We start from the raw sequence: 27,957 nt of genomic DNA, 5'->3' as shown, positions 1-27,957 counted from the left end.
CCGGTAGAAGAGGCTGCCGTTTTGAGAAAAAAAAAGAAAAAAGGAAGAGAATCCGGAGAAAACAGCATTTTTGTGCAGCCGCTAAACAGGAAGTCAACGAGACAGACAGCACGTCCGGGTGACGTAATTTCGCGCTGCATGTTGAGAAATGGAGTTTGTTTCATCACCGCGGTAGCCAAGTGCAGTAGCTACAGTACAGTATAGTTTACTGTACAACGCGTCGAACGCGCCGTGGGCACACGTAAACATCAAAGAGATTGGCGCGTGGGCACCACGTGGGCGTCCGATGTGTTAAATATAAAATATGAAACAAAGTTGTCCTTTAAGTCAACTAATCTAAAAAAAAAAAACAGGTTTTAATCGATTGCCAAAATAATCGTCAGCTGCAGCCCTAGAGTCATTCGTTTTTCCCCGAGCACACAAGAGATTAAATTCAACCACACCGCAATCTTGGCGTCACGGACATAGATTTTGAATCTGCGAGTTGCTTTTATTTCCACCATTGCGAAGTCATTCTGGATAAGGGTATAAAGAGTGAAGGATGAGAGAGCTACCTCTATCAGCATGGCTCTCTCCGTCTTCATCACCACCTCCAGCAGAGGTTTGACCAGAGTCTGCGGGGCCGCCGGGATCAGGTGGAAGAGATTAATGATGGCCGAGCAGATCTTCATCTCCTAGAGAGTGAGACAGAGGAGAGAGGAAGAAGTCAGGACAGGGGGGTGAGGATGGGAGGGATGGAGAGGACCACGAATGAAACCCTGTGAAGGACGGACACGTCTTGACAGACAACCTTGATGGACAAGCCACTGTTTGCGAAGGATGGGAGATGGATCGGCATGGTGTCAAACTAGTGAGGATGGGATCAGTGTTACACAGAGTACCTGAGACGAAAAAACAGTTTAAAGGGATATTCCACTTTCAAAAAAACTTTTGGTCATTTTATCGTCTAATGAGGCTTTTATGAACACCATGAACATATTTTAATTTGCTTGATTCAATATTTAGATATTTGATGTAAATGTTACCAGGCCCTCCAGGCCCAGAGCCTCTCCCCACACACACCCATTGTAACTTCCAACTCCATTCTAACCATGATAGATTCATTAAAAACAACCATTATCTTTTCTGGTGACTCAAACTACCCTCCTAATACGTGAGCAGGCCGTGTTTTTTCGATACATTTTTTCATTTATTTTTTATGAAAATGTATTGTATTTAATGTTTTCCAGGTGTGTGTGGGGAGAGGCCCTGGGCCTGGAGGGCCTGATAACATTTACATCAAATATCTAAATATTGAATCAAGCAAATTAAAAACTGTCCAGGGTGTTCATAAAAGCCTGATTAGACGATAAAATGACCAAACGTTTTTTTGAAAGTGGAATATCCCTTTAAGTCCATTTTTTTTTGAATTTTTTGAATATAGATATTTTTTTAATTGTATTTACCAGACTGTAAACCACAAACTAGAAGTTTTGAATCTGTTAAATTCTTAATGCACTCCCCCCTCATTTTGTTGAATTCGTTTTTTTTTTACTTAACTCATATATATTAGGAATGATAAATTAAGGAAAGTGGAAAAACAACAGTATACGTCTGTACAAGCAATATTCAGCAGACAAAGGGAGCAGATAACATTAAAACAGAAAATTGAACAAAATGAGGGGGGAGTGCATTAACAATTTAACAGAGTAAAAATGACTAGTTTGTGGTTTACAGTCTGGTAAATCAAAAAATATCTAGTCAACAAAATTAAATTATGGACTTAGACTGTTATTCGTCTCAGGTACTCATTTATTACAGGTAAAGTTTCCGGAAGAGAGGTATAGACACACTTGATAAAAGACAGAAATATGGGCTCTATGTATACACCTTTCATACGTCCCCAACCATCATAGCACTGATATTTTGGGAGTGTAGTGCAAAAACGACGTTAATCGTGATATGACAAAAACAAACAAAAAAAAAAAAACAAGAGGGGAGGGACGACGACAATAAAAAATATATATATTCTTTTTTTTTACGGCCACAGACACATGACAGAAAATACAGGGCAAGTCCACCATCACCACTGCCACGACATAGTGAGTTCAATAAGTCACCAAGTACAACATTCGGTTCAGCTAGGCTTTCAATCACTGACAAGAAGTCACCAACAGGGGGGGGGCGACTCGCAACACCACGTCTCACCTCAACGCCTTCCAATGCAGGCTGTGTCGGGAATGGGAGACAATGATGAGAGAGTCAGCAGAGTATCGTGTGTGTGTGTGTGTGTGTGTGCTCCCCAAGGACCCCTTGAAATATTGTGTGTGTGTGTGTGTGTGTGTGTGTGTGTGTGTGTGTGTGTGTGTGTGTGTGTGTGTGTGTGTGTGTGCATGCGTTCCTGTCCTTATGAGAACCGCATGTCCTTGTAAACACACAAGGACGGAGAGGAAGGAGAGAACTGGAGAAGTGAAAACATATTACTTCAAGTCTTCATTTCTAGCAGAGCTGTTGTCGGGAGTCGATGCCTTAATGGGGTTGAAATTTGCATCGGGTAAAGGTTAAGGTCAGCCGTTTCAGATGAGGGTGAAGGGTTTGAGGATTAAGAGTGTGTGTGTGTGTGTGTGCGTGCGTGCGTGCGTGCGTGCGTGCGTGCATGCGTGTAGGGTACAAGACAGTAGAGTAGATGAGGCCAGGTGAAATGACATTCCTATCCCGACCTTTCATTATGACACGCCGCTGCCCCCACAGAAGTACCGTTCTCTTTGTGCAGACGAAGTCAGCAAGACAGGATGACGATCGTCGTTGTCGGGTGGAAACCTTGTACGTCCGAAACCGTTCCATTTTGTATTTATCGTTTTAAAAATGTATTTGAAATAGTGAAAATAGCTGATCTACAAGCGCACAATGCCTCGCGGAACGAGGCGTAGTGCGCTCGTAGAACGGCTATTTTCACTAGTTTCGTGCGACAGTCTTGTATGACGAGGTAGGCCTTTACTTTATGAAAAAACGTACAAATTCGAAACTTGGGAGATACGAGGTTTCTGCCCGACAGTGGCGTGATGTCACTGATAACGTTGCCATTCACGGGACGCTCTTCCAACAACCAGACAAGACATTTTCGCTTCCGTCGAACCGTCCGAGCGACACGCGAACGAACGTCGTCCTAAACCCCCATGAGGCCCGAGGTGTTCCCGCCATCTCCTTGCTTCTACACCCAGGGTTCCCACACATTTTTACTAATTAATTTCCAAAACTTTTCCAGAATATTTAACACGATTTCCAGGACTATATAACAATAATTCAGCTCAATAACGAGTCCCTTACTCCTATGCGCAATGCCCAAAGACAGTGGTTCTCAAACTTTTCAGGCCGTGACCCCCGAAATAATCATATTTTAACTGGGGACCCCGGCACCCTGACGAGCACTAAGAGTTGAGGAATTTAGTTTAACATGGTTTCATGGTGAAAATAGCCGATCTACATGCTCACGAGGCGTTGTGAGCATGTAGATCTGCTATTTTCACAATTTTCGCCTCTAATATTTGACAATTTGGCCAATGTTTCAATTGTCATTTCAGAGGTATTAACAAAATCAATAACCAAAAACAACGCACAGCTAATTTTTCCGGGACCTTCCAGGACCCTTGATCAATTCCAAAACTTTTCCAGTACTGGAAAAATATTTTTTCTAATTTCTAAATATTTCCAGGAATTTCATGACCGTGGGAACCCTGTTAACCGATTTAGTGCCATTCCCGAGAATACGAGTAGCCTGAGTGCTGATCCCGAGTATACTCGTGAAAAGTAATATATTACTGTAACGGCGGTTATCCTACCGGGTACAATGGCGGAAGGTTCCGAGCCGATCTCCGTCACTGATTTCTCATCATCACGGATCCACGAGCACAAAATAGTAATCCCATAACATTGAGGCCGACGGGGAATCTCATCTTTAATGTCCATTATCTCAAAACAACACTTTCAAGTGGGAGGATGGCAATAGATGATCGCTAATAAAACACATGTGTAAAAGCTCCGTTCAGCCATTACACAACAACACGTGGACGATGAGCGTCATGACGTCATGCCGTGATGACGTCAGACCGGAAGTGTTAACGCTATGGACTTCTGGCCTTCAAAATAAGAGACAGGCCGTTAATGGGGCCAGCGAGAGGCACTCTGGACATTTTAATCTGTTAATCTCTGGGGCACAGAATGGGTTAACACCTCTTTGCCCCCCACCCTCCCCCACCCAGTTCCTCTCTCATTCCCAGACGCCGTTCTCAGCATCAGAACACACACACACCTGGCCCTTATTGTGAATGCCGACCCTGCTGTCAGGCTCCTAAAAAAAACAAAGAGTGGCGGGCAAGGCGAGAAGGAGGAAACGCAGGACCAATTTGCATCTAATTTGAAAAGGGGGGGAAAAAGAAGAAGAAAGAAATAGGGACAGGGAAAAAATAGGTGTTCAGTTCCTCCGATAGGGAGGGAGGCACAGGCTAATTTCCTCTCCCTCTCCCTCTCTCAGTCTCAAATGCCATAGTTCTTAGTCCTAACCACCCTCTCCCCCCCACCCTGCTTCTCTCACCTTTTTTTTCTTTTTGCCTTTACAAGGTTATCTGTCGGGGAGATAAGGAGGAGGCGCGGCCCTGGGCCCCACCGCCGCCGCCTGCATGGCGCCCTAATTAATCATTGATTGTAATACGGCCACTCACCGCGCCTCATCTGGGAGGAGGCCGCCCTCGGGGAGGGGGGTGTTGATTTTGTGTCGAGTCTGTGCGCGCGGTCACACTACGGTGCGAGTGCGTGTGCGTGTGCGCTAGCGTCCCGCGCGTTCCATATTGGTGTGATTTGTTGGGTTCGCATGCGTGGGCGCCCGTGTTTGTTTTTTTGTGCGTGCGTGCGCTTGTCGGGAACAGATCGATTCCGCAAAAAAAGGAAAGAAAAGCCGAGGTGCCCGTGTACAGCTGTATTGACCCGGAGGCCACGTCTGCATCTCTAGCGTACGTACGCAGCAGGGACGGGCAGAGAATGTTAGAGAGGCAGGGGCTGAACTATCTAGAAAGGGCCTTTTGGTGAAAAAAGTGTAAATGGCAGACCTCCAAGCTCACAACGCGTCGCAGTTGTGAGCTTGGAGGTCAGCTATTTTCACTGTAACATTCATGGTCTGGTTTACAGCCTGATAAAAGGGCAGGGGCTCAAGCCCCCTTTGACGTCTATGTGTGCACGTGCCTGGCACCCAGGTACTCAAGTGCAGGTATTGAGCTGAGGTGGAACAAAGCAATGGGACACCTCTCTGCGGTACGAAGGAGAGCGGGTTTACACTGTGTGTGTGTGTGTGCGTGCACTCACACTGCCGTCGCTGCGCTGGCCTCCCTTGTGTGTTATCACCACCACCTCCATCCACTTCCTCAGGTGTTGCTGAGAAAGAGAGATAGAGAAGAGAGAAGATAGAAGAGAGAGAGATAAACAGAAGTCACAGATGTATATTATGTCAATGAGCGAGCGTGTGAGTGCACGGGCGGGTGAACGTGTGCATCTTCTTAGACTAGGAGGCCGAGATTGGAAAACATTTTTCATCGAGATTAGCGCTTCCCTCCGCGTTCATCCGAGATAAAGACGGTGTCAGAAATGTACTGGGGATGGGGCAAAAGAAAATGCCCCTGAAATCAGAGGGAAGGGGATTAAAGGACAACAAGGGTTCATATTTTAGATTGCAATTAGAGAAAAGAAAAAGTGAGTGTTAAAACGTTTTCATTTGCTTCGTTCTATTGTTTTATCTAAAATGTGGGGCATGCGTAAGCATGGGGGCATGCGTACAAGTGGCTAAATATGTCTTTTTAGACACAATAAGCCAGCAGTTTCTTTATTGCCATTTACAGTAACACTTCTAGCCCCCATAAGTCACATCCAACCATGAAAGGTTGCGTTGTATCTTGGGAATGGGCTTATTCTGTGTAAAATGATATATTTAGCCACTTGTACGCATGCCCCCAACCACTGAAATAAGAATCTCTAAAACAATAGAAATAAGTAAATGAAATAATTTTAACACTCATCTTTTATATTCTTTAAATACAATCTAAAATATGAACCCTTGTTGTAAAAAAACTAAAGTTGTCCTTTAAAAATGTTTCTACTGAAATTATTTGACGTCTACAAACTCAATTAATATCCTGTCCCCCTAAACCAGTGGTTCTCAAAGTGGATTTTAGGGAACTCTCTAGGCTCCTTTATGGGGGTCTAAATTGACCCATACAAGTCTGTAACTCTGACAGTGTACAAATGGAACCAAATGGACCCTAACGGGTCCATTTGGTTCCATTTGTACACTGTCAGAGTTAAGGGGAGACCTTGAAATGTGAAAGTTTGAGAAACACTGCCCTACACCACACCACACTGGGTTCTGTCTCTCACCATCATCTGATCACAGAACTTGTCATTGAAGGAGTTGGGGAAGAGGCGCGTGACGGAGGTAAGCCGGTTCACCACGTTGAGCGTGAGGCTGCGGTAGTCGCCCAGCATCATCAGCAGGGGGCGCATGTGGGTGTGGATTTGATCCACCTCGATGGTCGCCCCTTCCAGGAACTGAAACACATGGGGAACAGAATGTTACGTTACAGCACTCCCACAGCCGATTTCCAATGGAATGTTTGCTCTGTAAAAAATAATTTATTAAGTACGGTATAATTATCTCTGTAGCAAAGAAAGGATTACGATATATAGTATTTGCACAACACCGTTGTATGACGACAAATAAAATAGGGAAAAAAATATATTTTTCGAAATGATTACCGGGTATTTGGATTTATCAGAAAAGTCATTGATAGAATAATCGCTAAGATGGTAATTCAATTAGCCCTGTTACAGATCAGTCAGATGGAAATACCTGCTGTTATTGCAATTGATCCATAATGTATGATAGTTTTTTTTGTTAGAGGCCAAGTACCAATCTTTGATTGATTTGATTTGTGAAACAGTGTGAAAGGACTACAGTACTACTAATGTTTAATTATGTTTGGGTATTATCATTCTAAACCGATGTTCTTGTGTTCTACATACAGCCAACCAATTGAAGAAATTGCATTGTGGCTTTAACCTTTGCTCTTATGAAATATCTGAGACCATTACAGTTTTATGGAAGATTCTTCTGAAAATCAATTTACAAAGCATCACTGTTGGGCAGAAACGTCTTATCTCCAAGTTTCAAATTTCCTGCTTCACCATACAAGGCTGTCGCACAAAACTAGAGAAAAGTTCGGCTATTTTCACTAGTTTAAATCCTTTTTAAAATGATAGTACGAACAGTTTTGGGCATTTAAGCACCAGAACATGTATTTCCCGTTCTTATACTCCTTAATCTTGTAAGAATGACTTAAATCAGTCAATGATTTTTTGTCTCAAAAGGTGACTGGCACTTGCAATCACTTACACTTAAAGTAATATTACCATATTCGAGTTTTATCTAGTAGATTTAAACTACTAGCACTTAATAATAAAATACACAAATATTATCTCCAACTTTAAAGATGTATATGTTTTCCCCAGATACATAGGGAAAGTCCCTGCATAAGTTCTTCAGACAATAGACTTCAGAGGAAATCCATTCACAATCATAAAGAAGCAGTCCTCAGAGCAATAAATCATTAGGTGAACAAAACTCTTGGGTGACAGAAGTGTTTTGTACTGCAAACTCGGATTGGATTCTCATATCAAAAACCACCCAAACGGTCTTAAAGATGTTGAAAGTCCTTCTGCAAGGCAGATGTAGCCATCACAGAAGTGTACTGTGTAATTTCATGCACACAAAAACACAAGATATGGTTCCACTAAGGATAATAAGGCCAAGGATAATCTTAGCCTGCATTATGTAAAACATCCCAAAATCACATCGCCAGCTCCAGCCCAAGAAACAGACACTGCATTACAAAACCAGACACGTACCGGGCTGTTTTGTTTTCCAAGGCCTAGAAATCAAACCAACTTAATTTCCATTCCCAACCATTCATCTTCTGACCACATTAAGCCTCGCCATGACAACACCTCCCAGCTACCCTACACCTGTGCCTCCATTAAACCACTTATACTCTGTCATACAACAGTGTTGCACACGATGTGCATTGTGAGTTGTAGATCTGCTATTGACAATAAATTGACTTTATGCTGAATTGTTGCTATTTCTGAAGAAGATAATTAAAGGTAGAGTAAGTGTTATCACTTAAAGGGGAAGACCACCCATTTTCAATATTGAACTATGTCATTAATATACCTTAGAGGAGTTGTGTGGAAATTTAAAAAAAAGTTCCCCCCCTTCTGTGTTTCCTAGAACTGGAGGATTGATTTTGGGGTTTGTATTGCAAATTACAACTTGATGACATCACACATTGTACTTTACAATACAAACCCCAAAAGCAATCCTCCAGTTCTAGGAAACACAGAAGAGGGGGAACTTTTTTTTTTATTTCCACACAACTCCTCTAAGGTATATTAATGACATAATATTGAAAATGGGTGTTCTTCCCCTTTAAGTTTCAGTTTTCTTGTAGATGACATGCAGGGGCATTCCTCCAATCATGATGAAGTGGGGGCAGGCCTTGGTGCGCGTAAGGCCCGCCCCCAACCCCAACAGTTTTTGAAACAGCTTATCACAGGAGATAAGTCTGAAGTCCAAATATGGGCCAAACACTCTATAATAACTAGTATGATCAGAACATAAACCCATTTTGTTATTATTTGAATTAAATGAAAACATTTACCCTACCTTTAATTCATTTAACTCATTTACTGCCTCCCCCGATAGTCCCGATAAAATCACTATGTTCTTCTCCGCCGGGCCCGATAATCCAGAGACTTTAATATGCTTTAATCGCTATTAAACATTTAAAAGTCTAATCGCTGTTTATGGCTGATCTGGACTGTTTATCACCCTCTGGGAACTGTTTCCGGTCGCATTTCCGGGTTCCGGTTTCCGGCGGGACCGGAGCTTCCGTTAGCCTTCATGTAAACAGCAGAAGAAGCTGCTCAGCGATGGAAAGGTCTTTTTTCCAATCAGATTTTTTTTTATTTGAAAGCGGTGATCGGGTGTACACACGCCTGGTGCGTGATCCGTGCACAGATCGTGCGCGCACATCACGCACGTGCCCACGTTAAAAGGTATGGACGACGCGGCAGTTGATGAGTTCAGCGATGTTTTAAAAGACAATAAATGAGTTGTTTAATTGTTTGACAAATCTTGCCTATGACATGCAACGAGGCCAAATACATACTTCATACACGCCTGCATGGAACAACCACACACACACACACACACACACACACACACACACACACACACACACACACACACACACACACACACACACGGTGCAGCAGGCAGGGAATGATGCATGGCAGTCACATTCATTTTCCTCTGTGCTCGGAGAACAAACAGTCCATCCTGTATCGATCTGGCCCTGGCAACGCTCATTAGTGTTAGCAGGGCACAGATGAAAGGATGGGGAGAGGACACACGATGGTCAGGGAGAAGCAGCCCAGGGAAAAAAATGAATGAATGAACGAGCAGAGAGAGGACAGGAGGTGAGGAGACGGAGTGACTGTGGCCAAGGGAAAGAAAATGAAGGACAAATGAATTAGAGGAGAGGAAAGGAAGGGGACGAGGGGCGGTGCAGCTGATGGGTTAGATGAAAGGGAAAAGAAGGCATGGGGAAGATATATGGACAAATAAGGGGAAGTGGGCATGGGAGAGAGAGAGAGAGAGAGAGAGAGAGAGAGAGAGAGAGAGAGAGAGAGAGAGAGTTCTTTGGGAAGATAACAAGACATGGAGACTTGGAGAGATTAACCCGTTCAAACCGGGTACACATTGTTCCGCGTTATTTTATGCTTTAACTACTGAAAAATAGCAGATATACAAGCTCACAGCGCGTGCTGTGAGCTTGTAGATCTGCTATTTTTTGAAAAATCTTGGAAATCTTTCCAAGTGTTTGAATATTTTGACCCTATTCTATAAGTGTCTTTCAAATTCTTGTAAGTTTATTTTTTTTGAAAAACCTATGTTTCTATGTCAGTGGTGCTCGAACCTTTTCATGTCAAGGACCCCCAAAATTATATGTATTTGGCCACGGAAACCCCCTCTCAAAATGTCTTGTTCCAGGGACCACCCAGAAGCAAATATTTGAGTTACAAATGTTCGCTTTTAAAAAATTACATTAAAAAATAACAGATCTACAAGCTTGCAGCGCGGCACCGATATTTAAAGCATTCAATAATTCCTGGCCTAAATGGCTTAAGATGAAGGGAGCGAGTGATGAAGTATTTCCGAGATGCCAAACAGACGTGAAAAGATGGAGAGTGAAGAACTGAAGAGGAGAGAGGATGAGGATGTGCAGTCGCGCCGCAGACTCGGCTGTCAGTATCACCAGAAGGCGTGAAGGTGAAATAATGGTTATAATGATTTAAGGCGGGGAAACGGCGGGAAGAGGTAAAACGTGTGTGTGGGAGGGTTCAAAATATATTCTGTTCGACTCCATTTGCAACCATTATAAGATGAAAGCACATCACTAGACAGCCTCAACATAAGAGGTGAGGGGTCGGGTGAGGTGGACAACATTCTCCGTGGTTTGACAACAGTGCGGGGCATATCACAAGCTCAGTCAGGACCCCAGTCTGGACAAAGCTCGTTTTAAAGCTGGCTTCAGGCTAATAAGAAGGGAATATTGTCAGAAATAGTGTCATATCCTGGAATAAATTCCTTACCAAAAAAAATCTTCACCAATGTGTTTGTAAAGGTGTCTAGTAACACATCCCACAAAGACTGAAATTCAGTTTCCCCAGGAGAATCAGTTACAGCTGGTGGAAGTTTGAGTCCCATTAAATTAAAGGAGCTATAGTCAACTTTTTCTTGAAAAACGGATGCTAAAATAAAAATAATGTTTCGAAAATATTTTATTAAAAAATAAGCTTCATATATGTGTTTCTATTCAAAAATGACCACAAAAAGAGTAACATAATGATAAAACAATCATTTTGGCCATTGTCAGACCGACACTTTGTTTACATTCTAGTCTATAGACTAGGATGTAAACAAAGTGTCGGCCCTACAATGAAAAAGTTGACTATAGCTCCTTTAACTATACAGGATAAAACACACCAAAATAAATATGTTTTAAGTAGCATGTGAGGGGTCAAACTAGGGGTTTTTAATGATTCTGAATCCATTGCAAACATTTGTTTTGCACGGAAAACATTCCTTGGGGTCAAGGCGGCTCGCACAAAAACTTTGAAAAGTGATGATGACTCATCACTAAACAATAATTGTATGGGGGCTGTTTCTACCCCAAGGAATGTTTTTTTGTGCAAAACAAATGCTTGCAATGGATTCAGAATCATTAAAAAACCCTAGTTTGACCAAAAGTAGACCGTATCATACGCACATTATGAACACATTTAAACCACTCGGAACGATGCAAGTTGAGAGCCGAACGATCCAAGACATCCCCAGCTAACACAGGCATAACACCGTTAAAATGTTAGATTAACTCTGGGAGTGTAAAAATGGGTCCATCTGTAATTCTATGTGACTGACTCATACAGGCAAAAACTCTCTCTGGTGTTCCACTGGTTGCCTCGAGCCACCATGGAAGTAGCAGTGAAAACGTAGTGGAAGTAAATGCTGCGGGGCATTTTTATTCCGACTTTGTTTAACATCGGAGAGGATGGCGGAAGTTGGTATTATTAAAGCCCCAGTTATACCTGGTTGTGCATAGTGCCGTCCACCAGAAATAACCAAGCTCGCAACACGCCGGCAGAGCTTGTAGATCAGCTATTTTCGGTGCCCGACCACTGACGCACAGCCAAGTATAAATCGGGCCTTACCGTTCCTCTCTCGACATTGCAGAGGAGATGCTGGAGGTTGGTGTTACTTACCTTTCTCATGCAAACCGGGTACACATTATTCCGCATTACTTTATGCTTTAACTACTGAAAAATAGCAGATATACAAGCTCACAGCGCGGCACCGAGTGCCGCGCTGCGAGCTTGTAGATCTGCTATTTTTGAAAAATCATGGAAATCTTTGCAAGTATTTGAATATTTTGACTTGATTCTATAAGTGTCTTCCAAATTCTTGTAAGATTTTTTTTTTTTTTTTAAACCTATGTTTCTATGTCAGTGGTGCTCGAACCTTTTCATGTCAAGGACCCCCAAAATTACATGTATTTGGCCACGTTGGTATTATGCTGGAAGTTGGTGTTACGTACCTTTCTCATGCAAACCGGGTAGACATTATTCCGCATTACTTTATGCTTTAACTACTGAAAAATAGCAGATATACAAGCTCACAGCGCGGCACCGAGTGCCGCGCTGCGAGCTTGTAGATCTGCTATTTTTGAAAAATCATGGAAATCTTTGCAAGTATTTGAATATTTTGACTTGATTCTATAAGTGTCTTCCAAATTCTTGTAAGATTTTTTTTTTTTAAACCTATGTTTCTATGTCAGCGGTGCTCGAACCTTTTCATGTCAAGGACCCCCAAAATTACATGTATTTGGCCACGTTGGTATTATGCTGGAAGTTGGTGTTACGTACCTTTCTCATGCAGGCCTCCCCTGCCTCCTGCAACTCGCTGTTCGTGGAGTTGAGGGCTTTGAACAGGGCGGCGATGATCTTCTCTCGAGACTGGGGCAGGTAGTTGCATGCTGCCAGGGCGTCTAAAAATAAAACACGCGGAATGGAAAGCTGCATTTTAAGGAGATTTCTGACAGGTTGGATATGAGGAGGAATGATGAAATATCTGAGAACGGCTATGAAAAATAAAAATAAAAGAATCATGGGTATTTGAACACGGAAGTGTGTGTTTGTAACTAACCCCGACACGCAGAAATTATGTGACAAAATATGTGTTAAAATATGATAATGCCATTTTAGAAATCATAACGAGAACGATGAAGATCACAAGACTGTTATCATTGTGGCGGCAATTTAACATTCATTACATCAGATGAAAAGACTGTTACATCAGATCAAACGGCATCAGATTCTCAGCGCTAAGGACATTTTAGGCATGGTGCTGACTAGACTTTCAAGCTGGGATTGAAACGTTGACATATAAATCTCATCATCGGCGTGCTGTTCTCCACTATTCTCTGCAAGGAAGTTGAAACATTTTATTCGAAAATTGGACAACTGCACATACAACACAAATGTGTATTTATAATTATTGATGTATATTCAATTGAATGCATTTATCTCATTCACAGTTTCAATGTACCAGTAAGACTCCCTAATCGAGAGATGAGCGACCTTCACGTCGCATACACAAACTTTAGAGGGCAATCGTAGCCAATCAGGTGGGAATATGGGACATGGGACAGACATGACCTTAGAGTTACTGTGTACCGCTTTGCGTGATTTTTGGGCAAAATCTGTAGAAGCAGTGTCCACAAATGTGTTTTGCAAGAATCGGCCTCATGGTGGCGCTAGAAGAGGGCCATGTGAAAAATGAGGGCTGGAGGTTGTGGTTTGCCAGCCAAGGAGTGTGTGTGCAAAGTTTGGCATGGATAGGGGCAACGGTGGTGGAGATAAGAGTAGGGCCAAAAGTGTGACGTGACAGACGGACGGACAGCCGGTGGAGCTTTTCATAGTAACTTGCAATCTGACAGTCGCAACAAGTTGTTTGTACACTTAGACATGCATAGCTTAATCTTTGAGACAAGCAAATCGTCGCTGTCGGGTAGAAACCTCGTATCTCCAAGTTTCAAATGTGTTAATTTTTTCGCAAATTAAAGCACTTAATCATATGGCCATCGCACAAAAGTAGTGAAAACAGCTGATCTACAAGCACACAAGGTGCGAGGCGTTGTGTGCTTGTAGATCAGCTGTTTTCACTAGTTTAAATCATTTTAAAAATGATAAATACAAAACAAACGGTTTTGGACACAAGGTTTCCAAGCGACAACGACGATATGCTACTGGCAGGATCACGTCCATCACTTCAGGATTTGATTTTAAACAGTATAAATTCCAAAGAATGGCACTTCCTGGAGGTTGCTAGAGAAAAAAATATAGCTTTGCTCCACGCCCCAAATGGTACCTTACGTGTGAAACACATTAGGGTCATCGGGGAGTCGGGTGCTTATGTGCTCATCTAGAGCAACTTAACTCATTGAGTGCCTATCCCGAATATGTTCGGGATATATTATCGCATACCAGAGTGCCTATCCCGAACATGTTCGGGATATTAAAAAAAAAAAAAAAATTGAAAAAATTTTTTTTTATTTTTTTATTTTTTGGACCCCATCAAATCTAGTGAACATGATTTCAATCGCGATTTTGCATGTTCCACCCCCATACAACCCCATCTAACATACAGGGCAGCCATGTTTGTTTACATAACATGTAAAACATAATGGCGATTATCTCAAGAATGCCTGAACGGATTTCCAATCGGATTTTTTTGTTTGAAAGCTGTGAACTGCACTGCACAAATCCACTTCAATGCAATCCAGGATTGCATTGGATTTTTTAGAGCTCATTCTTCTCTGTTTTTTTCCCATGCATGAGGTGTGCAAGGTTTAATCATGGCTAAGTTGACGAAAATAAGGCTTCTAAAATGCTTGGTAACCAATAGCTAACTTCAAGCTAACTTCATCCTCTTCCTGTACATGCACAAAGGAAAGTGTTCAGGCAAGTCATGGCTGCAGGGCTTCTGCATATACCAGCATATCTCTATGGGATTTTCTATGGCCACTGGGCGCCCTCTAGTGGTGAACGGGGTGGCACTCAAAGAGTTAAAAGCTCCACAGCTCCAACGGACAAAAAAGAAAGTTCCAGTGTTCTCGTAGCTCCAGAGTACTTACTGAGCGCAGCGATGCGAAGGGGCACCAGGGAGGGAAGGCTCTTGTAACACGGCAGCTTCATCAGCGCAGAGTCCTCGGCCTCACACAGGTTCAACAGCTGGACAGTGAAACATGATGGAGGTCAAGGGGCGAGTGTAAAACGGTCACATTGAAGGAGATTTAAGCATACAGGCTTCAAGTAGGCAGTTCAATAAATAAAAAATAATAATAAAAATCACACCTAGTGTGAAGTGAGCAGTGCTATTTATTACTTAATTGTGGGCTCACTCCAGCGAGAACACGCTAGTTGTCCTCATTCTTTATTCCGCCCAATTATTGGGCATCCTACTACTTCCATGTTCTTTGCGCTAAAAAATGTGTTCAAACTCCAACTTGTTTAATCTTATTATTGCTTATACTTTTCTGTTGACAGATTTATACTTTTTGAGTCTTCGGCCATCCGGCCTGGCAGATACAATCAGGGCAGGAATTTCATGGAGGCCATGAAGGCCATGGCCGTCGTTGCCCCTCAGTTTGGCCTTTTGCCCCTCAAACCAATGGCATGACCTGAGGCCACAGTGGCCTTAATGCCCCAGCTGACTGTACCACTTTCTCCTATGTCTCTTTCTTGTCAATATGTAGGCAGTAGACACCAGTGTCTCTTTCTTGTCAATGTAGACACTAGACAGTGGACACCACCAGTGTCTCTTTCCTGTCAATATGTAGACAGTAGACATCAGTCTCTTTCTTGTCATGTAGACACCATGTCTTTTGTTGAGATTCTGAAATCTTAACTCCCCCGAGTCCCCATCTTTAAATCATAGTGGCTTTGATTGGTGCAGGGCTGAGCACGGATCAGATTGTAAATACCATAATTTATCTATTTCACTGGAGATTAGGTTATCATCCCTAACCCTTAAATTCTACAATATATTTTAATGGACTAAAATCTTGTTTTATTTGATGGCCTTCCTGCCCTGGCATTTGGCCTTTGTTCCCTCAAACAATGGACAACACCAAAGGCCAAGCGGCCTTGCCCCTAAAATGACGAAATTCCAGGCCTGGATACAATAAAAAATAAATCACACCCAGTATGACGTGAGCGGTTCTATTTATGAGTTAAGTGTGTACATTTTCTACTGTACATAATATACTTTTCTCACGGCCCGCGAAGATTGGCTAATGCGACCATGGGCGTACAACAAACTTTAGGTGCTTTGCGCAAAGATATAGGCCAGATGTAGGCCAAGCTTCACGTCCCACAAAGCTTGACCCTGGGCGTATACCAAACTTTGGATAAAGCCAGATGTTGGAGCTTAGCTACTTCCAGAAGTACAGCTCAAAAACATGGGCCACAGTGGCCTATGGATATCAAAATGCCATTATACTATAAACCCAATAGGATAGCAGGTCCCTCAAATGATGGTTAGCTAACTCCCAAAGCATCTGGTATTTATCTCAAATTCTGCCCAAACCCGACCATACCCATACCCGAACCCGACCCAACATTTAGGGTAGGGTAGGGCCTAAAATGTATGCTAATTAGTCGGGCCGGATAGGGCTTCTGGCTCAATTTTTTCTTTTTTCTTTTTTTTTTGCGGTGGAGTGCTTTTGGATTAGAGTTCTCAAATTCTTTCCATACCCGAAGATGTATGCTAACTAGGCTCGGGTCCGCCCAGTTAGGGCCCAGTTAGGGCCCAGTTAGGGCCGGGCCTTAATTTTCATGCAGGTTGAGAACTCTATTCTGGACACTCTATTCTGGCGAGAACCCATTTAGGCCTAGGATTATTGAATGCTTTAACCAGTGAAAAATAGCAGATATACAAGCTCACAGTGCAGCACTCGGTGCCGCGCTGCGAGCTTGTAGCTCTGCTATTTTTGAAAAAGTTGTGAAAATGTGTGCAAATCTTTGAATATATGTATTTTCAAAGCGAACGTTTGTAACTCAAATTTTGCTTCTGGGGGTCCCTGGAACTAGATAGTCCGGTCCAAATACATATCAGTTTGGGGGTCCTTGACAAGAAAAGGTTTGAGAACCACTGACATAGTAGTCTCTCAAGAACAGACTAACTGAGCTCCAGTTAAGTGAAAAGGAGCTTTTCTTTGACAATGGCTGGCCAGATTGCTGACATAGAAACATTAGGTTTTTCAAAAAACCTTAGAAGGATTCAAAAGACACTTATAGAATCGGGTCAAAATTCAAATTTTCACGTTTTTTTCAAAAATAGCAGATCTACAAGCTTGCAGCGCGGCACTCGGTGCCGCGCTGTGAGCTTGTATATCTGCTATTTTTTTTCTTCATAAAAGAATGATATACAATAATGTGTACCCAATCTACCACCCCGACCACAGCTTGACTCACTGAATATCAACATCCTGTAAACGGAGGTCTGTAGAGCCTTGCGCCCAGTGAGGACACGTGCATACCTCTGTGTAGAAAACCTTGTGCTCCATGACGTTGAGGTCCATGGTGAAGAGGCGGGGCTGCAGGGTGGTGCAGAAGGTGTTGCCCTCCATCAGGCCGATCTGGGCGTTGGCCGGCTGGTGGCGCAGCAGGTGCTTCTTGGGAGGGACCATGTCCTGCAGCACCTGGAGAGACGCAGCAGCAGGGATAGGGAGAGTCAGTGACATCTATTCCGGACATAGACTGTAACAAAATATAGACGTGGAAAGTCATTGTTTTCTATGCTGAGGCTTTAACCCATTTAGGCCTAAAATTTGTGGATGCTTTAACCTGTGAAAACACCGAGTGCCGCGCTGCGAGCTTGTAGATCTGCTATTTTTGAAAAAGTCGTGAAAATGTGTGCAAATCTTTGAATAGATGTATTTTCAAAGCGAACGTTTGTAACTCAAATTTTGCTTCTGGGTGGTCCCTGGAACTAGATATTTTGAGATGCAGGTCCGTGGCCAAATACATATCATTTTGGGAGTCCTTCACATGAAAAGGTGTGAGCACCACTGACATAGTAGTGTCTCAAGAACAAACTAACTGAGCTCCAGTTAAGTGAAAAGGACCTTTTCTTTGACGATGGCTGGCCAGATTGCTGACATAGAAACATAGGTTTTTTCCAAAAATCTTAGAAGGATTCAAAAGACACTTATAGAATCGGGCCAAAATTCAAATTTTCATGTTTTTTCAAAAATAGTAGATCTACAAGCTCGCAGCGCGGCACTCGGTGCCGCGCTGTGAGCTTGTATATCTGCTATTTTTTTTATATTTAAAGCATAAAATATTGCGTCATAATGTGTTCAGGCCTAAATGGGTTAAACTAGCGACAGGAACCATAAAGTATTTATGACAATGTTTATATTAACACTTTCACAGCCTGCCAAAATGTTAGCCGGATTAGCCGGAAATTTCCATTATTTCAGGAATATACCTTATGATCTGAGACAGCATTCATTTAACAAGACCATCATAAAGAACAAATGGCATGGCATTCGTTTAGTGATTCCTGCAGCAGCCGTGTTGTACTCGCGATTGAAACTTGCATCTCTGCATTGGCTTACAATGGGGGTTTGAGCGACAGCGCCTTTCCCAACGGGCGTTTAACGTGCACGATCCGTGCACATCGATGCAAGCGAATGTAATCCACTCCGTATGCAGCATCCACGCGAACGGGTTTCTGAACGAAACCATGCGTGTAGATGCTAAAGCTAACGCTTCCTGCTATATTGAAAGTGAACGGGACTGTGGGTATAGGGTCCGGAAAGCTACCAGAAGCACTTCTGCATCCAAGGGATGGGGAAGTGATCCTTTTAGATCAGTCAAAGAAGAGACATGACTGGTGTCTTGACACCAGTCATGTTGCCATACCTTAGCAACAGGCACGATGAAAAGTACATTTTATTATTTCCCCCTGTAGTCAAGGTATGGCAGCTGCCATAGCTTGCCATACCCAATTGATGCCTCTGCTTCAAGCTATGAGGCGGCAGCACCACGGTGCCCCTCCATTGTTTCTAACCATTCAGTCTGTCAGAAGCGGGTCGCCCTCCAAGTTAATGGTTGGGTAAACAATGAAACTATCACTCTAACTATAAGTAACCACTCGCCAACCTCACCACTCCCCAACCTCTGAGCGCCTTCCTTAGAAGATCCTCTCTCAACAACCCTTTGAAAGTAGAGCCAGTAAACATCACTTGGATGTCTTGGAGTCGAGTCTCCAAGACAATCTGTTCAAGCCGCTTTGATGAATGCAGCTGTCAATTAGGAAGCCTCTCTGCAAACCAGAGCCCACAAAGAATTGTGTGGCCAGCAGCAGTGGACTAGTAGACTATCGATTATTGTTAGCAATTATTCTATAGATTGGTACATTTTCATAAATCCAGAGTCATGGAATAATCGAGAGGCAAGTTTTTAATGTTTATTTTGTATTTTTTATATCACTAATCGTAGTGAAGAAATTCTAACTGATTAGTCTGACACTTAAGTCTTATTTTATACTTCAACGATTAATGAATGATTATAAAAAAGGAGGAACAAAAAGAAAATGGTAGATCTAAATAAAAGCTCACAACGCATCGCAATGTGACATGTTGTGAGCTTGTAGAATTTCAATATTTTTAACGCAACAATTTTACAACGAAGTATAATACAGGGTTAAGTGGTTGATCAGACAAATTGATTCAGTCACTTCTTTATCTCGATTCGTTTCGGGGAAAAAACCTGCTTCTCGATTAACTGATTAGCCTACATTGAGCAAGATCAAGTCTGTTATTGGTTCCAATATCATGTTGATATATTTTAACCTCATTCTCGCCATGGGACGAGTTTGACGAATATTTCCTTTTTTTACGCTGGATGTCGCTGTTCGCTAGCCTATGGGTCACCAAATATTTTCCGATTCTGGGTTACGTTGCCCGATGATGTCATGACGTAACCGGATCCAAAACAGCCTTTCCCTTTTATTTGAAAAAAAAAAAAACTAAAGAAAAAGAAAATCCTCGTAATGACTGTATTGGGAGAGGGGCTGGGCGCATGCTGTACTCTGAAGCCTGAGTCTTTCAAATGGATCATCGCGGTCAGACAACAAATATCTTCAGATCGGACAAGACCCATTGGCGTCTTTTGAAGGGGCAGAGAATGAGTGAATTATTAACCCATTTAGGCCTAAAATTATTGAATGCTTTAACCAGTGAAAAATAGCAGATATACAAGCTCACAGCGCGGCACCGAGTGCCGCGCTGCGAGCTTGTAGATCTGCTATTTTTGAAAAAGTTGTGAAAATGTGTGCAAATCTTTAAACATATGTATTTTCAAAGCGAACGTTTGTAACTCAAATTTAGCTTCTGGGGGGTCCCTGGAACAAAATATTTTGAGATGCGGGTCCGGGGCCAAATACATATCATTTTGGGGTCCTTCACATCAAAAAGTTTGGGAACCACTGACACAGTAGTCTCTCAAGAACAGACTAACTGAGCTCCAGTTAAGTGAAAAGGACCTTTTCTTTGACGACGGCTGGCCAGATTGCTCATTTTCACGATTTTCTTCAAAAATAGCAGATCTACAAGCTCGCAGCGCGGCACTCGGTGCCGCGCTGTGAGCTTGTATATCTGCTATTTTTCAATAGTTAAAGCATAAAATAATGATACACAATAACATGTACCTGTTCTAAATGGGTAATTAGCCCTTTACCTCCTTGTGTGGCTCCATGATGATGGTGACGCTCTTGCCGGTGACCTGGGCCAGCACCTGCAGGGAGTGCATGGCCTGCTTGCGGACGGTGGAGTTGGGCGAGGTGACCTCTCGGACCAGGTCGTGCGTGACCATGTGGAAGGACTTGTCCTGCGCGGCCAGCAGCTCCTCGCTCTTCTCCTCGTCCTTCAGCGGCGTGGCGCAGCGCACCAGCAGCTGCTCCAGCGTGGTCTTGGCCATGGCCACGGCGCCGTTAGACACCTGGACCAGGAGACAGTGGTGGTAAAGTGTCAATACTGCAATATAGAAATACTCGATTACTAGTAAAAAGTCCAGAATTCAAAATGCACGTGAGTAAAAAGTATGAAAGTGTTGGCATCAAAATGTATTTAAAAGTACTAAAAGTAAAAGTACAAAATGTGTGAAAATAGCAGATCTACAAGCTCACAGAACGGCTATTTTCAAATGGCCACGGTATAAAATAGAAAGCTTGTAGATCAGCTATTTCCGCTATCTTCAATAAATGTATAAAGAAAAGTATAAAATTATTAAATATGTCAGTAATCTGCCTCGTTTAGTTTGTGATTATGAAGCCTAAATGGCAAACAGAAATTGAGCTTGTATTGAATGCCAAAAACAAAACTAACTCTTTTACTGCCTTGACGAACGCTCGTCTTGTCTTTTCCCCAGCAGAGCCTGACTGAGCACATGGGGGGAGGGATGGGTGTCTCCCGTTCTCACAGCACCAGCAGCGCTGCTCTGAAATCTTGAGCAGGCGTAAACAATAATGGCTGCGGGATCACTTTTCTGATCGTTTTTTTTTTCAGCCCTGGATCTAGTTTCTCTATTTCTATGTCTGCAACTGGTGCAATTTATTTTATTTTTATTATTTTTTTATTTAACCTTTATTTAACCAGATAAAAACACATTGAGACATGATCTCTTTTTCGAGTGTGACCTGGCCAAGAGGAAGAAATAAAAAAAAAAATTCAAAATCCTTGCTTACATACAAGACATCACAACAAAAATAGAACATCCATGATACACAAACAGACACCTAAGAAAACGAGGGACAAACTTCAGTCTCTCGCATAGTAATGGCTGCGCCCGGCCCGGCCGGCTGTTTTTTGGTTGTGTTTTCACGGCTCAATGAGAGATACACCTGTCTTTTAAAGAAGGTCGCGGTTGCAAATAATGGATGGATATTGTTCTATAAAATCGCAGGTAAGCAACTTTGATGTCAGGGAACAGACTATAAAACATCCTTAATTAGTAAAAATTGTTAATCGCAATTATTTGTGTGACAATGAATGGTCATGTAAAATGTCCTAGCCATCACCTCTCCTGTGAGGTCCATCATGACGAAGAGCAGGGCCTTGAGGAAGGTCAGCTGGTTCTGCAGCACCCAGATGAGGGGCAGCCGCTCCATCAGGAACTTGATGGAGACCACGCCGCCCAGCTTGGCGTACCACGCCTGCTCGTAGCAGCAGGCGCACAGGCGCTCCACGATGTAGGAGAACAGCGGCAGCTGACACGCCTGGGGGTGAAGAGGAAGGAGAAGAGGAGGAAGATGGGAGAGGGTATGATGGATGGGATCCGATGTGTGAGCGTCTATGGAAGCGCAAACACGAAGTCGACGGACTGACTTCAAAGGAGTAGCTCACCACCCAGAATTACTTTTTTTTCTATTGATTTTACTCACGCCATGGAGACACAGAGTTTTTTGTCACATTCCTAAGACAAAAATGTAATTACAATAAATGTACCCCCATCGATTCCGGATGGGGACCCGAATGCATTTGGGTTTCCATCCGGAGTCAATGGGGGTATATTTAATAATATTTTTTTGTCTTGGGAATGCGACAAATACAAAAGAATATTATTGAACTCAAGTCTCCATGGTGTGAGTTAGTAATCTATAAGAAAAAAAAAGTCATTTTGGGGGTGAACTACTCCTTTAACCATCAACAAAAACAAGCACTGGGTTTTGGATACATTTTATGGGACGAGCAACAGCTCCGATATCTCATTAAGAAAAAAAGGCCAGGATATCTACCGTACGGAAGAAAGCGATTCTGCCTCAAAAAGAAAAACTTCCTTTTGGGGGTTCCTTTAAGCCGGGGGTTCTAAATTGACCCTGTAACTCTGACAGTGTACAAATGGAGCCAAATGAACCCTGACGGGTCCATTTGGTTCCATTTGTACACTGTCAGAGTTATGGGGAGACCTTGAAATTTGAAAGTTTGAGAAACAATGGCTTATTTAATCGGTAGGGGCAACCCATGCGCGCACAACAGCTGCACTGACCCGTTCCTTGGACCCCAGGATGATGCTGGCCACGTCGAAGATGACGGCCAGGGCCACCTCTCCGATCTTACACAGCTCCTTCTCCTCGTAGGCCATGCAGATGGCGATGGCGTCGATCAGGACCAGCGGGTCCATGCCCTTGGAGCCGTTCTCCTCGCTGTGGAACATGGCCGTGCTGGGCTGGCTGCCCATCTGGTAGCACGGCAGCAGGAATGGACCTGAGGACGGAGGAGGAGAAGGAGAGGAGGGGACAGAGAGAGAAACGGGAATAAGCAAACAATCTATGGTATTTAGTCGACTCAAATCAGACTAAAACTAAAACTTTTCAGGTGACTAAATTATGACTAAAACTAAATGACATTTTATTCAAAAGACTGACTAAAACTAAATCCAGGGTTCCCACACATTTTTACCAATTAATTTCCAAAACTTTTCCAGAATATTTAACCCAATTTCCAGGACTATAAAACAATAATTCAGCTCAATAACAGTCGCTTACTCCTATGCGCAATGCCCAAAGACAGGTAGTGGTTCTCAACCATTTCAGGCTGTGACCCCCAAAATAATCATATTTTAACTGGGGACCCCCCACCCTGACGAGCACTAAGAGTTGAGGAATTTTGTATAACATGTTTCTATTGTGAAAATAGCAGATCTACATAGATCGGCTATTTTCACAATTTCTGCCTCTAATATTTGACAATTTGGCCAATGTTTAATTTGTCATTTCAAAGGTATTAACAAAATCAATAACCAAAGACAATGCATAGCTATTTTTTTCCAGGACCTTCCAGGACCCTTGATCAATTCCAAAACTTTTCCAGTACTGGAAAAATATTTTTCTAATTTCAAAATATTTCCAGGAATTTCATGACCGTGGGAACCCTGTAAATCAAAATTTGCTGTCAAAAACAACACTGGTTCCCTCACCACACTGCTGTGCCACGGCCACCATGGTGTAGTGTCGGATGAGGCTGGCGACGAAGGGCAGCGCGCTGGGCCTCAGGTCCTTGATCACGGCCGACATGAAGGCCCCCGTCAGCGCCTGCTCGAAGGTCCGGCGCGCCGGCGTGTCCTGGGCCTTGTAGCGGTGGGAGATGATCACGTTGAGGATCCACTTCTCTGTGAAGCTGCGTGGAAAGCACAAGCACACACACACACACACACACACACACAGTGTGATTCGCTGATTTCACAAATACACCATAATGACTTTGTAAATAAGCACAGCATTTGAGTAGACATTAACCACTTAAGCCCCCATATCGTCACTGTCTCAAATTTGTATGTTTTTTCGTAGAAAAGCCCTGCTTCATCATACAAGACTGTCCCACAAAACTAGAGAAAACAGACAATCTACAAGCTTGTAGATCAGCTGTTTTCACAATTTTAAATCTTTTTGAAAGTGATAAATGCAAAACGAATGGTTTTGGACATACAGGGTTTCCACCCAACAACGACCGGTCTACAACGTATTGTGACGAAATCTGCAACTAATTACTTTATTTTTTTTTTGCTATTTATTTATACATTTGAAGACGTTTACATTTTGGAAATGTTTTGCTTGTAATACAATGAATGGCCCTAAACAAAAGCTCCCAACAATTAGGAGCCGAAGCCATTGACCTTGGTGTGGCATTGTGGTTGTGCCACCAATGCTCCACTAAAAAGAAATGCCACGCCATTATGTAACCAGCCTTTCATTAGTAATGAAATGCTGGTTACATATGGTATGGTATTTTCAGTAACTCACTTACGATTACATCCCTCAGTCTTTATTTTGGGACCACTGTAGACTGGACCTTTTTCATTCCACAACATTGCACAGATCCTGCTGTTGTGTCAAAACTTACGAACACATCAGTTGAGCTGCCGAGTCACCACCCTCAAACTAGAGGCCTAACGTTTTAATGGCATGATATTGGTATCCGATACATGGTATTTGATGAATACTTTTAACCCATTTAGGCCTAGAATTATTGAATGCTTTAACCAGTGAAAAATAGCAGTTATACAAGCTCACAGCGCGGCACCAAGTTCCATGCTGCGAGCTTGTAGATCTGCTATTTTTGTATTTTTGAAAAAGTCGTGAAAATGTGTGCAAATCTTTGAATATATGTATTTTCTCAAACTCAAATTTGCTTCTGGGGGGTCCCTGGAACTAAATATTTTGAGATGCGCGTCCGTGGCCAAATAAATATCATTTTGGGGGTCCTCCACATGAAAAGGTTTGAGAACCACTGACATAGTAGTCTCTAAAGAACAGACTAACTGAGCTCCAGTTAAGTGAAAAGGACCTTTTCTTTGACGATGGCTGGCCAGATTGCTGACATAGAAACAGGTTTTTCAAAAAGATCTTAAAAGGATTCAAAAGATACTTATAGAATCGGGTCAAAATTCTAATTTTCACGATTTTTCAAAAATAGCAGATCTACAAGCTCGCAGCGCGGCACTCGCTGTGAGCTTGTATATCTGCTATTTTTCAATAGTTAAAGCATAAAATAATGGGTTTAAGGTTTCAGTTTGGTGCGAGGCTGACTAAGTGGTTCCAGAGGTGTTCACCCTGCTGAGCGCGTTCCAAAAGACAGACAGAACAGAGCGAGCTCGTTAACGGAATTCACTGTCTGTCTGCAATCAGCCTCCCTTCCTTCTCCCGTCTCTCATTCGTTCCTTCGCCCGTCTTACCTTCCCTTTCCCTATATCCACACCAGGGACGTGCAGGGAATGTTAGAGAGGCAGGGGCTGACATTTCTAAAAGGGCCTTTTGGTGAAAATATCGAAAATAGCAGACCTCCAAGCTCACAACTGCGACGCGTTGTGAGCTTGGAGGTCGGCTATTTTCGGTGATACTACACTGAACTAAGCATATGACCAAGTCAATACTGGAGATGTGGCGTTACGGCATGGATTTCTACACAGAGTGATGAAATTCTTTCAACATAAGATGCTGTGAAGTTCAGGAGAGTTTTGACAAGGCAATTCTCTTGAATGGTATGGCATGGAAAGAGGGGCATTTTCATTTCTTTCACCGCAGTAAAAACTGCATTCATGGTGATGTTACTAGGCTTTCAATGTAATGGGTCCCGGGACCCACAGGTGGTCATTCAAATGGGTCCCAGATAAGTTTTATGAGTCCTCAATACAATGTTTTCGAGCGCTGTGAGCTTGTAGATCGGCTATTTTCAAAATGTTTGCCTATTTCTTATATTTATTTTACAATTTGGCTAATGTTTGAACTTAGAACTACCAAAACTACTAAAACATGTGCCCCTAATGAATTCGGGCGCGCAAAATGGTGCCGGACGTCGGTGGAATCAAAACATTGACGTTTCTATCGCCTGTTTAAGACTTTCTACGTGGATTTTATTTGTGTTAACGTAGGGTAAAGTAGGATGCTTTCACCCATGAACAATGCTGGTGTCTGTGGAATTTTAAAATGTTTTTCTTTTACCGCGACCCGGTAAATTATTTTAACATGGACTCCAATGGAGGCGCATCCCCGGGACCCCAGGACCATGACATGAATGAGTCCCTGGGCGACTTGAATGAGTTTTTGATGCGTCTGGAGAGGGCACTTTTTACAGGTAAAAGGGCAGGGACTCAAGCCCCCTTTCATGTCTATGATTGTGTGCACGTGCCTGATCCACACACACCTTGCCTTCTACCATGGGTCTTTTTCACTGTCCATCTCTGGCCCTCTCTTTGCCCACTCCATCTGTCTGTCTCCCTCTCTCTCTCTCTCCCCCCATGGTTATTTACACTGGCTGAAGGCGACAGGGAGGCGGGGCAGGGGTGTGATGGAGCGCCAGCGCGCTCCCATGCTTGAGCTTGTGTTTTATAATGCCAAATGCCAGAGCGGGGCCTGATGGATGGCGCCATTTCATCTTCGCCATTCAAGAAAAAAAACGGAGGAAAACTTTAACCCATTTAGAACGGGTACGCATTATTGTGTATCATTATTTTATGCTTTAACTATTGAAAAATAGCAGATATACAAGCTCACAGCGCGGCACCGAGTGCCGCGCTGCGAGCTTGTAGATCTGCCATTTTTGAAAAATCGTGAAAATTTGAATTTGGACCCGATTCTATAAGTGTCTTTTGATTTATTTATTTTTTTGGAAAAACCTATGTTTCTATGTCAGCAATCTGGCCAGCCATCATCAAAGAAAAGGTCCTTTTCACATGAACTGGAGCTCAGTTAGTCTGTTCTTGAGAGACTACTATGTCAGTGGTTCTCAAACCTTTTCATGTGAAGGACCCCCAAAATGATATGTATTTGGCCACGGACCCCCATCTCAAAATATTTTGTTCCAGGGACCACCCAGAAGCAAAATTTGAGTTACAAACGTTCTCTTTAACACTTATGTTGCAATGATTTTTTCTCTTCAATGTCTCGCGTTGCCATGGTTACCATAGACTTCCATGTAATTGTGCAATTGTGTAAAAAGTGCACGCCCATGCCTACCGGTAGATGATGCACCACGTGTGTAGATGCTGTTCACAGCTTTCAAACAAAAAAATCCGCTTGGAAATCCGTTCAGGCATTCATGATTTATGGGCCATTATGTTTTCTTCAGATGTAAACAAACATGGCTGCCATGTTTGAAAGAATGGGTTGGTATGGGGGTTAAACATGCAATTTCGCGATCGCGATCATGCCTAATACATTTCTGGAGGTCCAAAAAACATTTTTGAAAAAAAAAAAAAAAAAAAACACGGCCCAAACTCGGGAAACTCGGGGTTGGCACAGCGTTGGTATCAATACAAACTCGGGAAACTCGGGGTTGGCACCAGATGTGTTAAAAATAGATATATTCAGAAATCTGCACACATTTTCACGATTCTTCAAAAATAGCAGATCTACAAGCTCAGCAACGTGGCCGTGCTGCAAGCTTGTATATCTGCTATTTTTCAAAAGCAAAAGTTTAAAATAATTCCAGATCCCAAAGGCTTAAAGGAGAGGAGAGGAGGTCGGGAGGGCTGATGAAATGCCAGATCAATTGGCCTTCACTCATTCAGGGCCGCTGACACTCTGTTGCCACTTCCTTCTGCCTTCCTTGGCATTTTGGGAGACATTAGAGAAAAGGCTCCACACACTTAAGGGTTGTTTTCTCCCCGACGGAGACTGAACACACAGTCAGCGAGAGAGAGGGGGAGAGAGAAAGCAAGCCGAGAGATACAGAAAGAGTGGGAGAGAATCAA

The 27,957-nt window shown here is 42.9% G+C and overlaps 1 protein-coding gene across 2 annotated transcripts in view; it reads right to left on the bottom strand.

Moving 5' to 3' along the window:
* Positions 1 to 27,957, bottom strand: part of trrap (transformation/transcription domain-associated protein) — a 216,545-nt gene that overhangs the window by 143,797 nt on the left and 44,791 nt on the right. For both annotated transcript variants that reach the window (XM_080747821.1, XM_080747822.1), the window contains exons 22-31: positions 23,686 to 23,885; positions 22,756 to 22,973; positions 21,788 to 21,985; positions 20,449 to 20,709; positions 17,241 to 17,402; positions 14,835 to 14,931; positions 12,565 to 12,686; positions 6,400 to 6,570; positions 5,335 to 5,403; positions 555 to 674 (exon numbers count right to left, since the gene is read on the bottom strand). In XM_080747821.1, coding sequence (XP_080603947.1) covers positions 555 to 674; positions 5,335 to 5,403; positions 6,400 to 6,570; positions 12,565 to 12,686; positions 14,835 to 14,931; positions 17,241 to 17,402; positions 20,449 to 20,709; positions 21,788 to 21,985; positions 22,756 to 22,973; positions 23,686 to 23,885 — 1,618 coding nt within the window. The remainder of the gene's footprint in view (positions 1 to 554; positions 675 to 5,334; positions 5,404 to 6,399; positions 6,571 to 12,564; positions 12,687 to 14,834; positions 14,932 to 17,240; positions 17,403 to 20,448; positions 20,710 to 21,787; positions 21,986 to 22,755; positions 22,974 to 23,685; positions 23,886 to 27,957) is intronic.

Source organism: Nannobrachium achirus (genome assembly GCF_963921795.1).
Source record: "Nannobrachium achirus genome assembly, chromosome: 18".
Classification (NCBI taxonomy): domain Eukaryota; kingdom Metazoa; phylum Chordata; class Actinopteri; order Myctophiformes; family Myctophidae; genus Nannobrachium; species Nannobrachium achirus.
This window is presented reverse-complemented; position numbering and strand designations above follow the sequence as displayed.